Source organism: Pantherophis guttatus, chromosome 4 (genome assembly GCF_059756535.1).
Source record: "Pantherophis guttatus breed Tessera chromosome 4, ASM5975653v1, whole genome shotgun sequence".
In the NCBI taxonomy this organism is placed as follows: Eukaryota; Metazoa; Chordata; class Lepidosauria; order Squamata; family Colubridae; genus Pantherophis; species Pantherophis guttatus.
In genome coordinates, this window is record NC_142066.1 from 154157843 (window position 1) to 154175045 (window position 17203).

General features: G+C 40.5%; 1 protein-coding gene across 2 annotated transcripts in view; it reads right to left on the reverse strand.

Moving 5' to 3' along the window:
* Positions 1–17203, reverse strand: part of PLCD1 (phospholipase C delta 1) — a 77502-nt gene that overhangs the window by 37776 nt on the left and 22523 nt on the right. For both annotated transcript variants that reach the window (XM_034401730.3, XM_034401729.3), the window contains exon 2: positions 6826–6990. In XM_034401730.3, the coding sequence (XP_034257621.1) occupies positions 6826–6990 (165 nt within the window). The remainder of the gene's footprint in view (positions 1–6825; positions 6991–17203) is intronic.

Here is a 17203-nt window from a genome sequence, read left to right on the forward strand (position 1 = left end):
AAGCTGAATTGCTCTGGGACTTTAGAATTCAAATAAACAAGCAATCCACATTTCACAATCATCAATAAGAAAAAATAAATAAACCTCTGGATAGTGGATGTGGCAATATCTGGAGACAGCGGAACAGAAGCGAAAGAACGGGAGACAATCACAAAATGCAAAGACTAACAAACAGAAGAACTACAACTGTGACGTAAGAAAACAAAGGTAATACAATACAGGTAGTCCTCAAATTACAACCATTCATTTAGTGACCGTTCAAAGTTACAACAGCACTGAAAGAAAAGTGACTTATGACCATTTTTCAAACTTATGACCATTACAGCATCCCTATGGTCATGTGATCAAAATTCTGATGCTTGGCAACTGACTCATATTTATGACGGTTGCAGTGTCCTGGGATAATGTGGTTCCCTTTTTCGACCTTCTGACAAGCAAAGTTAATAGGGAAGCCAGATTCACTTAACAACTGAGGCAAGAATGGTTGCAAAATGGAGTAAAATTCACTTAACAAATGTTTCATTTAGCAATAGAAATTTTGGGCTCAATTGTGGTCATAAGTCAAGGACTACCTGTAGTAATAGGAATCTTGGATGCAATCCCAAAACATCTGGAGCACCCCTGGAACACTATCGACATTGACAAAATCAATGAGGAGCCTGGTGGCGCAGCAGACTAATAGCCTGTTATTATCATTCAGCTGCCTGCAATTACTGCTAGTTCGAATCTCCCCAGGCTCAAGGTTGACTCAGCCTTCCATCCTTTCTAAGGTAGGTAAATTGAGGACCCAGTTTGTGGGGGCAATAAGCTGACTTTGTATAAATATACAAAAAGGATGAAGGCTATTGCTTAACGCATTGTAAGCCACCCTGAGTCTCCGGAGAAGGGCGGCATATAAATCAAATAATAATAATAAAAAAAATACTGGTCAATTGCAAAAAACAACATTACTTGCTACAGTTTACATTCTGCCACAATATCTATAACCCCATCAAGCATCTACATGTGCTCATCCCACGTCCTTGGAAGGACTCAGTAGGTTGATAAAAAGACCAAATCCAGACTGAACATCTGGCTGACTATGCAATGAACCATAATAACAACGATGTAACAATAACCACCGCAATGGCTATTGTCGACAACATTATTATAATAATGTGTAATGTGTGAGCAAAGAGCATGGCGGAAGGCTGCACGCATGCGAGGAGGAGAGCGTGCACACTCACATTTGCGAACCAGTAGGGAAGGTTAAGTGAATCTACCTCTGAAGGTGATATGTGGTGGCTCAGCGGTTCGAATCCCTAGTGCCGCGTAACGGGGTGAGCTCCCGTGACTTGTCCCAGCTTCTGCCAACCTAGCAGTTCGAAAGCACGTAAAAAATGCAAGTAGAAAAATAGGGACCACCTTTGGTGGGAAGGGAACAGCGTTCCGTGCGCCTTTGGCGTTGAGTCATGCCAGCCACATGACCACGGAGACGTCTTCGGACGGCTTTGAAATGGAGATGAGCACTGCCCCCTAGAGTCAGGAACGACTAGCACGTATGTGCGAGGGAAACCTTTAGAAGACACTGAAGTTTTAAAGCAGTTTCACTGCTAAATAAACTTGTTTAAGTTTTAAAGCATATTTCACGGTTAAATAAATTGTGCTAGGTAGATTTCACTACCTAGTATAGTGAAATCTCTTGTTTTATATCTTTGCTTTGTGGATAACGATACCGAAAGCTAAGGTTATTAAAACCTTAATATACAATAGTCAATCTAGTCTCAACCTGGACCATTTTAAAGATGGGTGAACTTCAATTTCCAGAATCCTCAAGTTAGCACATTTGACTTCTAGAAGCATAGATTGTGGTAACATGGACAGCCAATACATTTAATAAACAAACAAACCATAGAGAACTTGAAAAAAAGGAGCTAACATTCTCATGCCTTTGATGTAAATTGCAAAACTTTCAGGAAACTTAGGAAAAAGTGGTAGTAACAATACAGGTAGTTCTTGACTTTGACCATAATTTAGAGTAGAAATTCCACTGCTAAGCAAGGTACTTGTTAAGTGATTATGTCTGAGTTTATGACCTTTTTGGTTATTAGGGGAATTATTGCAGTTGTTAAGTGAATTATGTGGTTGTTAAGTGAATCTAGTTTTCCCATTGACTTTGATCCCTGGAAACCAGCTGGGAAGATGCTACAACCATCATAAATACATGCCTGAATTTTGACCGTGTCACCATGAGAATACTGCATTGGTCATAAGTGCAAGGACTGACTGTAAATCACATTTTTAGTGCTTTAGCTTTGAAAATTCAATAAATGAATAATTGTAAGTTAAGGTCTGTGGAATGAGAAAACTAGGGTTGCAGAATTGGTTTTGCAAGACTCCAGATAACCAGCAGAGGGAAGCAAACCATTAGATTTTCTGGGTTTCTTTCCTGCCCTCTAGTGGTCAATTGGAACTATGAAGCCTAAATCAAATAGCCCTAAAGAAACACATTATCTGGAATTATCCGTTTGCAAATCCCCTTAACTATGGCAGTCACTTTGACCTAATGGCAAACAGAAACAATTGTGCACAATAACAATTCTACTGAATACTTGAAAAACTAGATCAGGCTCAAAGGTGCCTTACATCTGGTATTTGCAGGAAACGTGCTGCACGATTTTTCTTGTTATTTCAAAGTTACACCCTTATTTGCTTTGTTATTGGGTGCCGTTTGAGTTTGTTTTCCTTGAAGGCTGATCATTAATAAATGAGGAAACTAGGATTAACAGGGAAAGTCAAATCAGATTTACGTGACTGGATTTTTAAAAATGCAGAGAAAAAACACGGGAAGGCTTTTTTTTAAAAAAAATCAACATTCTTAAAGGTTAGATTGGGGATCATGGCATGTACTTCCACGACTTTAAATATATTTTAAAATCTCTAACTGGAGAATACTCAGTTACAATTGCACTTAAAAGAAAATGAACTCAGAATAAGAGAATAATAGAGTTGGGAGGAACCTTGGAGATCTTCTAGTCCAATCCTCTGTTCAAGGAAGAACCCTATAAAATTCAAACAAACTGTTGTCCAATCTCTTGTCATAACCTCGAAAGTTGGAGCAGTCACAACTTCTAGAGGCAAGCTGTTCCACGGGTTAATTATTCTCACTGTTAAGAAATATATTCTAAGTTTTAAGTTTGCTTCTCTCCTTGATTAGTGTTAAAAGAAAAAGGACGCTTTTTTGAGGTCTGTAATGTTCACATTTCGGACAGTGGAGGTAGATGGTTTGAGAATGGATTGAAGGAATCCATTTATTGGACCCGTGTCCAATTTTATTATGCTGTTCTTGCACCAATTCATAGGAAGGATCAAAACTACTTCACTGGTTCACCAAGAATATGGTTTACCGCAACCAACATGTCCAGACTGAAGAAATTACTTAGATAAGCAGAGAAATGTTTAAAACTAAAAAAGGAAAATAAGACCAGTTGCCCTGGCATTCTCAGGATATCTGAGAATATTCATTTTAAAAATGAAGAATATTGTTTTTAAGGCTAACTCAAACAGTGTGCAAATGTTTTTGGTGCTCCAGAATTCTGGAGATGGAAAAGAAGCAAAGGAAAGCAAAATTTAAAAAATGAATCAAAATTCTTTCAGGCACAAATTCTGCTATTAGGCAACATCGTTTTGTTCAGACAGAAGCAGATTCACAGGTATGACCACCAATTTTTCAACAATATTAGCAGCAAATACAGGTAGCCCTTGACGTATGACCACAATTGGGACCAGAATTTCTAAGTAAGACGTTTGTTAACCGAGTCACGCCAAAATTTGTGACATTTTTGCCACAGTTGTTAAGCAAATCATGGCAGTTGTTAAGTGGATCACGTGGTCATTTAGCGAATTTAGCTTCCCCCATTGACTTTGCTTTCAGCAAAGCCAGCTGGGAAGGTCACAAATGCAGAACATGTGACCTAGCAATGGGGCAACCATTCTAAATATGTGCCAATTGTCAAGTGCCTGAATTTCACATAACCGGGGAGATGCAGTAATGGTTGTGTGAAGATTGGTGGTAAATCACATTTTTCAGTGCCATTGTCACTTTGCATAGTCACTAAACAAATGATTGACAACCGAGAACTACCTGTACTTTCTCAGTTATCTAATTTATGGCATACATTTTCAGATTGGAGAACTACAGATGAGGGAGTGTCTTTCTCAATCTATCATCTAGCTAGCTAGCTAGCTATCTGTCTTCTATCTATCATCTATCTATTTATCTATCTTCTATCATCTATTTATCTTCTATCTATCCATCCATCCATCCATCCATCCATCCATCCATCTTCTATCCATCCATCCATCCATCCATCCATCCATCCATCCATCTTTTTTTAATAAACCTTTATTAACATTTAAAATCCAAAAATATAACTTAAAATACATCTATAACAAAAATACATCCGTAAGTTATACAATTCAACGTCATTCTGACAGTACATAATTCTTAACTTTGTTCATCTATTCCCGCATATTCCTACTTAATTGACATATTTAAACACATTTCGTATCTTATTTTATTTTATACATTCCTTATTTTTAATTTGTATCCATTGATAGCAATTTTCCCAAGTTAAGTAGTATTCCGAGTCTTCCTCATTATTTAGTTCTAAAGTAAGTTTGTCCATTTCTGCACATTCAAAAATTTTCCAGATTATTGCAGAGTCTGTTGGTATAGTGGACATTTTCCAGGCTTGCGTGAGTACAATTCTTGCTACTGCAGTTATATGAATAATTAAATATTTAATCCTTTTAGGATAATTTCCTTTAATAATCCCCAGAAGAAACAGTTATTTTATTTATTTTATTATTTTTATAGATTTATATACCACCCTACTCCCTAGGGACTCAGGGTGGTGAACAGCCAAGAAATAAAACACACAGATTACAAATTTTATAGTATAAAACAGTATAAAAACCTAATTAAATAAATTTGGCCCAGGACAGATTAAAACACGCCTAAAGTTTTAGACAAATTTAAAATTTACAATTAAAAAGGGAGGTTAGGCCAGGCCAGCCTGTTGGAATAAAAAGGTCTTGAGGGCACAGCAGAATGTGCGTAAATCCGGGATCCTCCATATCCCCGGGGAGAGTTCATTCCAGATAGCAGGTGCCCCCACAGAGAAGGCTCTTCCCCTGGGGGCCGCCAGTTCAGGTTTCAATTCTATCTTCTATCTGATTTCATTTAGCCATTTTTGTATTTTAATCCAGAATTTTTTAACTTCTGGGCAAAGTATCTTCTATCTACCTTCTATCTATTTATCTATTTATCTATTTATCATCTATTTATCTATCTATCTATCTATCTATCTATCTATCTATCTATCTATCTACCTACCTACCTACCTACCTACCTACCTACCCAACTACCTGAATATTATTCTCCACTAAACTGAGTCTACAAATTCTATTTGACCGGGCAATCCATTTTCATCAAAGACTGCTCACACCGCCCACCAAATGGCTGAATGCCAAAAATTAAATACGTTGTGCAAACTTAAATAATATTATTTTTACATCCATTCAAGGTTTATTTGGAACTACTGCATTAGACTCTATTCACCCTGTTCTGGGGACTGGCATCCACTCAAACCGCAATACGGTTTGTTGCATGAACTATTTCAATATTTAAAATAGATTTCTGGCACATTGTAGAGGGTGGCTGGGTTGAGCTGCCTATTTATTTTCAGTTGTGCATCTTCCTTAATAAAATAGTGGGGTGGGAGGCAAATAATATTCTTTTCCAAAATTTTCAAAAGGCAACAAGAAGCTACATCAGTTCTGGCTGGATGGTGAGAAATGGAAGGGTAGGTTCTGACAGAACGGAGGGCGCAGATTTATTTTATTTTATTTATTTTTATTTTATTTTATTTCTATACCGCCCTTCTCCTGCGGGACTCAGGACGGTGTACAGCCAAGATAAAACATTGCATATAAAATTTAAAAACAATTTAAAAAACAATTAAATAATTTCGGCCCAAGATATTAAAAACAACCCAATTAAAACCGAATTCAATTAAAACTGAGAGGATGGGATCAAGCCAGCCCAGCTAGATGGAATAGGTGTGTTTTCAGGGCCCGACGAAAAGTCCGGAGGTCTGATATCGTGCGTATCTCAGGGGGTAGGTCATTAAATAAATTCCAAGTGTCCTCAATGGCTCTCAGAGAATGTGTTAACGACTAGTATTGTCGTTATACTATTTGGCGGATCATCTACGGCCAGCAACAGCTCCCCATCGCCCAATGCGCTCACACAGAGAGGGCCTACTTGGGGTCCCGTCGGCCAAGCAATGCTGGCTGAGGGCTCCTAGAGAGCAAGCCTTCTATGTAGGCGCACCTACCCTCTGGAATCAGCTCCCCTTGGAGCTCCGGGTAGCCCCCGACCTTCGCTCTTTCCGCCGTGACCTTAAAACATGGTTGTTTCACCAGGCTGGCCTGGACTGAATGGGGTTTTAATGGGAATTTTAGTTTCTTTTATTGTTTGAATTTTAATTTGGACTTCTTGTTGCTTATTGCTGTGAGCCGCCCTGAGTCCTTGTGGAGAAAGGGCGGCATATAAGTCCGATAAAATAAATAAATAAATAAATAAATAGATGACTGCAAAGAAATACAATCTTTGCATCCCCACCCACCGACCAACAGAACTGATGAAACTTCTTGGATGAGAAGCGAAACATCTTTTTCTTTCCTCAAGGAAAAAACTGTCGAGCTGAGTTTTGAAAAAGCACCTTTGAGATAATTCCACTATAGAGTGGTTTACCCAGAAAGCGATTGTCAGATACTTACAAAGCTGTGACTCTGGGGATCGAAGCATCTTCTTGGATTCCTGCCATATGGTCTTGCAGTCTTCCTGGAGCTTGTAAAATCTCTCTCTTCTCCAGGAAGTGGACTTGACTTTCAAGAGATGACTTCCCCGCAGCAGGAACTTGAGGTCATGGTCGTCTTGCAAACCTGAGGAGCAACGACGTGACAATTAGCACACAGGTCTTGCTTTCCACATTTGAGGCATGCTAACTCCTGTACAGGTAGTCCTTGACTTACAACCATTTCTTTTAGTGACCATTCAAAATTATAACGGCACTGAAAAAAAGTGACTTTCTATCTATCTATCTATCTATCTATCTATCTATCTATCTATCTATCTATCTATCTATCTAAAGCTAAAACCACCCACGCCGTAATCACGAAATCTCCAGAACCATAAAGCCTACAAACTTGACATTTATCACATATGTTCTTCTTGGCTTCTAGGTGCTCACTAAGAAAGGATTTTTCGAAATGACCATCTGATCATTACTATTTCCTATATTATTAATAACAAGCTCTAGTGCTAAGGAGTTTTACTCCCCCTCCCCACCTGAAAAGAAATCTGTTCCAAATGCAAAACACAAGCAGAGGAGAGGAGTTTCACTTTCAGTTTTACTTTCACAGCAGGAAGCAGCTTTAATACAGAACAGTTGAGCTAAGCCACGCCCAGCCTCCTTCCTGTCTCCTTCTTGCTCACACAGTAAATACTGTTTGAGTTTCCAAACACCCCTCAACTCTCTCACACACTGACAGGATGCTAGCCAGATTAATACCGATGGATGCTGCGACATTCTACTCTCCCTCTGTTCCAACTGCCAGTTGCATTATATTAACACACTCTGATGCTATGGAGTTACACATGCTACATTAAGTTTCAGGCTCTAAGTGTCAATTTATCAAGACTGAGCACATAGTTTTGTAGCGAAGCACATGCGTCCAGCTAGTATACTATAAAGGAGAAAGAACAAACTGAATATTATGACATGGGAATTATTTTATGAATGGTTGGGAAATAAAAATAGAAGTTAGAAATAAATGGAGATCAGTGAAATATAGAAAACATGTTAAGATAGAGAAGCAAACAATATGATTCTTATTAATATTACTATTAAGATTATTATATTTAATATTATTATTACCGTATATTCTTATTAGAAGATATGTTAAGAGGGAGAAAGGAACAGATGTATTATGCTCATTATTATTATTGTAAGATTAGAGAATCCATATCAATGTAATGAATACTGCTGTAAATTTTGATTGTTATTGCACAGAGATAGGAATTGTATCTGTATGATAGGAATTCCCACAATTGTAGGAAGTTATCACCCACCCCTCTCCTAGAAGAATGAAATATTTTAAATATTGAAAAGGGCAAAATATTATGTTTCCATGGATGAGAAATGGAGAAACATGTTTTAAAGACAAAGCAGCTTCCTGCCTCCCTCCCACCTTTGTCAATGGACCATCATCTGCAACACAATAGGACCCATTTAGCAACAGAAACTCACCACATGGCACCTGGGAAGATTACATCAGTCAGCAACACTAGCTAAGACCCCGCCCCCTGGGAGTCTGACAACCAATCAGGATACTCTTCTTGTGCCCCAGGAAGTACCCCGCCCCCTGGGAGTCTGACAACCAATTGGGATACTCTTCTTGTGCCCCAGGAAGTTCAAAACTCAGAGGGGGCATAAAACCAAGGCACACTCAGCATCTCGGTTCCTTTTTCTGTTCAGGAATTCAAACCATGTGACCCTGTCCACCATTAAACCATCTTTCCAAGCAGTCTCCATGTTTCCAGTGTCTTTTTCCCCACTTGGAACTGAACCCAGATGGACATTTTCTTCCAAAAAAATCTTCCAGCAAAATCAACGGGAGTACCAGATTTGCTTAATGACCATTTGATTCACTTAACAAATGCAGCAATTTGCTTAACATCCACGGTTAAAAAAAGATCATAAAATCAAGTATGGCTCACTTAACAAACCGCCTCGCTTAGCAATGGAAATTCCGGTCCCAATCATGATCGTAAATCAAGGACTACCTTGTATCAGGTGCGCTGCTAAGCACGACAGTTTGATAAGTGAATTTTGCATCATTTTACAACCTTTCTTGCCACAGTTAAGGGAATTACTGTGTTAGTAATACAGTTGTTAAGTGAATCTGGCTCCCACATTGACTTTGGTCACAAAAGGGGATCACAGCAACCCAAAGACATTGCAGCCAGAGGTAGTATTCAGCAGATTCATATAGTTCGGGCGAATCAGTAGCAGCGACTGCTGGTGCCCGCCCATCCACCCTGACGTAATGCCGTCCTATTTAGCTACATTTTCAAGGTTGCCCACATGTGCGGAAGGCGTGCACATGTGCGAAGCGAGTGCACGCAGGGCAAACCGGTGGTAAGAATTCGTGAAACCAACTGCTGATTGCAATCATCATAAATGTGACTCAGTTGCCAAGCGGCGGGATTTTGATCACATGACCATGGGGATGCTGCAATGGCTGCTAAGTCCTAAGTCACATTTTCCAGTGCTGTCGTAACTTCAAATGGTCACTAAACGAACTGTTGCAAGTCAAGGACCACCTGCAGTAAATAGCTTCTGTGTTTCTCCTGAAGAAAATACATATGCATGACTTCATCCACAAGATGCTGAGCTCAACTCAAAAAAATAATAATAATTACCTTTACTGAATGAGTGGCAGAGTCAGAACAAAGCAATGCATCATTCATCTAATTTTACCCTGGAACTAATTCTATCTAGCTGACGTTACTGTACTGCTACTGTAGTATGTATATAATTATTTCATCACTGTTGACATTAAGGGTGTCATTTGGTGACATCTCTCTTAAGGCATTTATGAGTTGCATTTAAAGCTTTTCAGGATCACATGTTTGGCTCCACCCCTCCACAGACTTTGGACTGCAATACTGCCATTCCTGGTGATTTAATCGAGTTGGAAGGCACCTTGGAGGTCTTCTAGTCCAACCCCCTGCTCAGGCAGGAAACCCTATACTAGGTCCTAACCGGAAGCCCCCGTTCAATTCTGGTGCCGACCGGAAGTTCGTTCCCCCCATCATAGTCTCCTCCTAGCGTGGCGTCTTTTTCCTCTGCTGGCCGGAAGTCCGATTCCCACACCATAGAGTCTCCTCCTAGCACAGTGTCCTTTTATCTCTGCCGACTGGAAGTCGGTACCCCCACGAAAGAGTCTCCTCCTAGTGCGGCATCCTTTTTCCTCTACCTACCCTAACTGAAAGCTCTATCAATTGTGGAGCCGACCAGCAACAGGGAGCCACAGCAGAGGCACGAAAGAGCCACATGTGGCTCCAGAGCCGTGGGTTGCTGATCCCTGCCCTATACCATATCAGACAAATGGCTGTCCAATTTCTTTTTAAAAGCCTCCAGTGATGAAACACCCATAGTTTCTGAAGGCATTTCACTGGTTAATTGTTCTCACTAGCAGGATATTTCTCCTTACTTCTAGGTTGCTTCTCTTCTTGATTGGTTTCCATCCATTGCTTCTTGTTCTGCCTTCAAGTGCTTTGGAGAATAGGTGGACCCCCACTCTTCCTTGTAGCAGCCCCTCAAATATTGGAAGACTGCTATCAAGTCACCCCTTGTCCTTCTTTCATTAAACTAGACATACCAAAATTCCTGCAACCATTCTTCATATGTTTAAGCCTCCAGTCCCCTAATCATCTTCGTTGCTCTTCTCTGCACTCTTTCTAGAGTCTCCACATCTTTTTTACATCGTGGCGACCAAAACTGGATGCAGTACTCTAGGTGTGGTCTTACTAAGGCTTTATAAAATGGCATTAACACTTCACGTGGTCTTGATTCTATCCCTCTGTTAATGCAGCCTAGCATTCCAGAGTCTCTCTGAGCCTTTCGATTGCAAATACACTGCCTTTCCACATTATCGGAGTTTGATAGCATTTTCCACTGATCCTTGAGTACAGAAAACTGCAGAAAACTAGACTTTATACAGTAGTCTTTGACTTACAACCATTGCTTTCCAACAATTCAAAGTTATGACATACCTGCCTGGGGGTACTTACTTATGACCTAGATTTAAAGTTCTGATGGTCACCCCCACCTCCTGCAGTCATATGATCACACTTCAGGCACTTGGCAACTGGCCCGCATTTACAACCTTTCTTGCCATGGTTGTTAAGTGAATCACTGCAATGGTTAAGTGGTAAGGTAGTGTTAGGTGAATCTGGCTTCCCCATTGACTTTGCTTGTCACAAGAAGGTCACAAGAGCGGATCACATGACCCCGGGAGACTGCAACAGTCATAAATATGAGTCAATTGCCAGGAGTCTGAATTTTGATCACATGACCATGGGAATGCTGTCATGATTGTTTGAAAAATGACCGTAAGACACTTTCTTCATGCAGTTGTAACTTCTAACGGTCATTAAGCAAAAGGTTGTAAGTTGAGGACCTCCTGTAAAGATGGGGGGGGGGAGAGATTATTTCCAGACTTTTAATATTCTGCTGGGGTAACCTTATGTTGGCTCACTGCATGAACCCCGCTCGCAACCAGACAGCAGCAATGGGAAGGGGGAAGGAAGGCATTGGAATGAAAGGAATGTATAGGGGAGGGTAAAGGAATGCAAGTGTGCCAACCTGAAGCCTGAGACAGATCCAAGGTCATTGGCTGGAAAAGTCTGAGGTGGAGAGACCATTCCCAAAACAACACAAGTGTAACCGATTGTCTAGACAATGGACAGTGGGAGGAAAAGAGTATGTTTTCCTATGCTGTTTGCGCGCAAAAATGTTAGAATTGGCTTTTCCGTTTTTGCACCCACAAAATTTTCAGTAGTTATACTCTTAGTAAAAGATGTCCCTTTGCTGTCTCAACCAGTGGGATGGTTGACATCTTAAAACAAATTTAAATGAATAAAATATAATTACTTCATCTCATCATGCTTCTTGTCAGGATTACCTCGCACGACTGACAGGATGCCAACATTGTGCAGATAGGGACCTGTTACCCGAGTTCTTTGTTTTGCTTCTTGCTGTTCAGGGGTAGACTCTTCCTGACTATGGAGGTTTGAGGGTCCTTAGTGCTGACTTAAGTTTGTTTTCTTGCAGACATTTCATTTCCCAAATTAGGTAATAACATCAGGGGCTGCAGTAATTAATGGGTTTTGCTCTCAATTTATATTCTAGTGGCTTGCCCTGTCATCAGGGGGTGCAAGTAGTAACAGAGTTGGAAGGGACCTTCGAGATCATCTAGTCCAACCCCCTGCTCATGCAAGAGACCTGTTACTAGGGAGTCGAACCGCCGAACTGCCAACCTTTCTGATCGACAAGCCCAGTGTCTTAGCCACTGAGCCACCTAGTCAGTCTTAAGTCTTGGAGATTCTTTTGTTCAGCTGTTTACTGTTATTGTTAGCTTATTAGTTAGTTCCTTGATTGGGGTATTGTTTACTTCTTGATTGAATCAACAAGCCAAAAAGGAAAAAAAAAACACCTCCTTACCAGCAATCAGTACGTAGATGAGCATAGATTAACACCACAATTACCTCAGACTGACAATCAAGAAGTAAACAATGCCCCAATCGAGGAATTGGCAAACAAACTAATAGTAAACCGACTAACCAAAGAACCACCAAAACCAGCCCCACCAACATTGACAGGGGACGTCATTAGAATATAAACTGAGAGGAAACCCCACTCTCTTCTAGCCCTGATGATGTTACCTAGCTGGGTCATGAAATGTCTGCAAGCAAATAACCAAGGAAGAGAGCACCAAAGACCCCTCATTTCAGTCTTGAGCTACAAACACTCTTCTTCATGGAGCTTTCATTTAGCCATCACAGAACGCGTAGTCTTAAGTGCAATTCTTTGTATTACTATAACTAATATTATTATTACCATGGCCAACTATTCTGGGAAATAAACTAACTTAAGATTGTCAACTGGCCAAGCAAAGAACAAGCAAACAATTTGGGACTGTTACTCTGTGTTAGCACAAATCTGGTGAAAAAATGGAATTTCAGATCTTCTGGAATTTCTCCTTCCATCAAGCAGCCAGCAAATGCGTCAGCTGAAAATGATGAAATCAATTATTCAATGTCATCCAGAAATCACTCAGTTTTGCATTTCTGTTTTAGCAAAAATTTGACCCATCAAAAGCTTCTAGCTGTTACAGAACAATATGTATTATATAATAGATAGATTTCAGGTGGCTATTAAAGGCCCAGTTACCAAGTTCAACCAAAAAAACCAATGCAATCCAAGCTGCATTAATACATAGAATCAAGATCACGAAAAGTTTTAGTACCACTTTACAAAGTCTTAGTAAAGTAAGCCACACTTGGAATTCTGCATCCAGTTCTGATTATTACAATATAAAAAAGATGTTGAGACTCTGGAAAGAATGCAGAGAAGAGCAGTAAGGATGATTAGAAGACTGGAGGATAAAATATATGAAGAACAGTTGCAGGAATTGGGTATATATAAAGGTAAAGGTTCCCCTCACACATATGTGCTAGTCGTTCCTGACTCTAGGGGGCGGTGCTCATCTCCATTTCAAAGCTGAAGAACCAGCGCTGTCCGAAGACGTCTCCATGGTCACGTGACTGATTAAAGGTGCATGGAACGCTGTTACCTTCCCACCAAAAGTGGTCCCTATTTTTCTACTTACATTTTTTATGTGCTTTCAAACTGCTAAATTGGCAGAAGCTGGGACAAGTAACGGGAGCTCACCCCATTACACAGCACTAGGGATTCGAACCGCTGAACTGCCAACCTTTCGATCGACAAGCTCAGCGTCTTAGCCCCTGAGCCACCGCGTCCTCTTGGGTATATATGGTCTAGTGAAAAAAAGGGCTATGATATGATAGCGATATTCCAATATTTGAGGGGATGCCATAAAGAAGAGGGGATCAAAACTATTTTCCAAAGCACCAAAAGAAAAGACAAGATGCAATGGATGAAAACTAATCAAGGAGAGAAGCAACCTAAAACTAAGAACTTTCCTGACTGAACAATTAATCAATGGAACTGCTTATCTCCAGAAATTGTGGATGTTCCATTACTGGAAATTTCCAAGAAGAGATTGAACAATCATTTGTCTGAAATGGTATAGAGTCCCCTGCCTGACCAGGACCTCCAAGGTTCCTTCCAACTCTGTTATCTCAAGGACCAAATTGGGGACAGATCATCCTAGAAATGGCCATCTATGTGGTCATTAAGAGTTGGTATGGAATTGAAGGAACATAAACGAATCAGTGTATCAATGCAAAACCCAAGTTCCTTGAAAAACTCCATAAAACTGGGAAAGGTAGAAGGAAACAGAAGAGGACATTCTGCAGCAAAGTTGATGGACTTAGTTGTGTTGGCTGTGAGTACACTATTGCAAGACCTCAAGGTCCAAGCTGGGGACAGATCAGCCTTGAGAAGCTCTCAACAAAAATCCAGGTCCCTTAATATTTAATAAATATTAAATATTAGTATTTAACAGCTGGAACAGTAAAGTGTATAATGGGCCAAAACACCCAGTGGAAGTTGATTGGAGAGTGAGGGCTCCTGCATGAGGCAATCTAAATTATGATTGGTTGCTGAATGTAAAGGGGGAGGTTCACTTTTTCCCGCCTTTTTCTTCTGTATGCTGTTCTATGATTTACCTCACGATTTACGTCATGATGTAGTGCTGGGTCTGACTATCTTGTTTGCTTTAAATATAAATGTAAAATATATTTATTTAGATGAAACTACAAGTTTGTGTCAAAGTTTCTGACTCCATTTGGACATTTGCTGTGCAATACCCTGAGACTTAATTAGTCTGTAATACCGAGAAAAGTGGAAAGAAAGAGAAGACAACCAGCACCACGATGGATGGTCTCAATTAGAGCATTGATGATTAAGGCTTAAGAAGCCAGGTCTGGGACATTATCCTGGAGAATATTTCTCAACGAAACCAGGAAGATGTCACATAACTCAGCCAAGACACCTCTACAAAACATTCCACTCCCTCAGCTGACAGGACAGGAAGATGTCTCACAATGACAGATAGACATGGGCATCATCAACCCAGATGTTTTCTCTAAGCCAGTGTTGGTGAACCTTTTCAGCACCAACTGCTCAAACAGGAGAGCACGCGTGCGTGCAGAGGAGCACCAAAAACTGGAAGAGTAGCTCCCTGTCATGTATGCGCACGCCAGGAAGCTGAACTTCCGGTTTCCAGTGGGCCATGCGCGCCAGTCACCTGGTCTTCCAGTTTCTGGTGCGAAGACCAGCTGGCCGGTGCACACATACCAGAAGCTCAGCTTCCCGGGGCGCGCATGCACACATACCGGAAGCTCAGCTTCCCGGGGCACACATGCACGCCAGGGAGCTGCTCTTCTGGTTTCCAGTGCTTCCGTGTGTGCAAAGACAGGTGGCTGGCGTGTATGTGAGTGCCGGAACATGGAAGAGCAACAGGTGACAGCTAGCATGCCTGGAGAGATGGCTCTGCATGCCACTTCTGGCACACATGCCATAGGTTTGCTGTCATGGCTCTACGCGGTTTACAGGTGCAATTGAAAGGAAAGTTCCGCAAGATCTTTGTGGAACTCAAGCAGATCTTTGCCGTGATATTGAGTACCCTGGGCACCAAGAGAGAAGTAAGTGATATCATGCATGTCTTGACATGATGCCAAATATACACTTTTGTTGAGAGCCATAGAGGTAACCTCAGAGAAACTACTGAGAAAGTTTTACAACAAAAATGGTGGAGAATCATGCTTTGAGACAAGAACAGAGAGAAAGGATTAAGACTCAAAATTAGATCTTTCCTGACTGCCTGGGATATAAGAGGAAGAAAAGAGCAAAAAAATTAAAATAAATCGGATTTGCAAGTTTTTGTTCTCCCAGTTTATCTGATTAAAGTAGAGTTTTTGAGAAATGGATTTCCTAAACTGGATAATCTCAGAGGTGTGACAATTGATGCAAATGACATCATTGGTATCATTTATGTGGTGGGATTGTGCAACACAAAACATGATTGTGGCTTCTGCACAGATTCTGTTTCTGAAACTGTCAAGGAAAAGTACGACCACATCTTTGGAGATCATCTCCTTCAGGTGACTCAGAAGTCAATTCTTCTTGGAGCATGTTCCAATCCACAAACCCAATCGAAAGTCAGATTGGAAAAGAAGGACGAGGGAATGACATGACAGCAATGTTCCAATATCTAAGGAGTTGCCATAAGGAAGAAGAGGGGATTAACCTGTTCCCCAAAGTACCAGAACGTAAAACAGGAAACAATGGATGGAAACTCATCAAGGAGAAAAGAAACCTGGAACTAAGGAGAAATTCCCTGATAGTAAGAACAATAAATCAATAGAACAACTTGCCTCCAGAACTTAAAATAACCATAGAATAACTTTGTCACTTTGAATGTACACTAATCGCTGTACATTAAAATGAAATTTCGTTGCATACAGCTCTCAAAGGGTCACCACTTCCAATATACAACATAAACAGAAGTTGTGGGTGCTCCATCACTGGAAGTTTTTAAGAAGAAATTGGACAGCCATTTGTCTAAAATAGAATATAGTTTTCTGCCTGAGCAGTGGGGTTGACTAGAAGATCTCCAAGGTTCCTTCCAACTCTTTAATTCTCTTATTCTGTTCTGTTACTCTGTAAGGCAGACATGTCTAACTTGTCTAGAAGAGATCTGCTATTTTGCACACAAACTTTTGGCTCAGAAAACGTATCTGTCAGCAGTAAAGAACTAGAGGATTGACAGGATCCAGAAAAGTTGTCTTTAAAAAGACATCAAGTCAGTGTCTTTCTAGAGATTGGATCCACCTATGTGATCATGGGCCAAGAATAGGCAATCACTCAGCACGCCCAAGGTCAACTGTAAATTCCCAGCATTGCAGTAACATCCGTAGCAAAACACAGTGGCATCAACATGCCTCTTAAACTCACCACAATGATTTATGCAAATTTCCTAATTATGTACAGTACTTGTGTCACAATGTCTGATGCAAGTGTGCATTCTGCAAAATTTACATGATGACATCACCACCATGTGCGTCATCTTGTGGTCCTCCTACAGATGCCCTTAGATGTTGCCCTTCATTAGCTACATTGGCAGAGTGGTTCCCAGAGTGGACTTTTTTAAGCAACCAGCAAAAGGCAACATCTTCAGATTGCAATAATGAAAAGCAGATGCAAGAAACTACAATCATATGTTACAACCTTAGTAAATGATAAGTGAGCTTCAATTCCCAGAATTCCCCAGCCAGCATTCTAAATCCATGCTGGGGAATTCTGGGTGTTGAAATCCATGCATGATGACTAGGAAATTCTGAGTGTTGAAGCCCACCTATCTTAAAGTTGCCAAGATTATG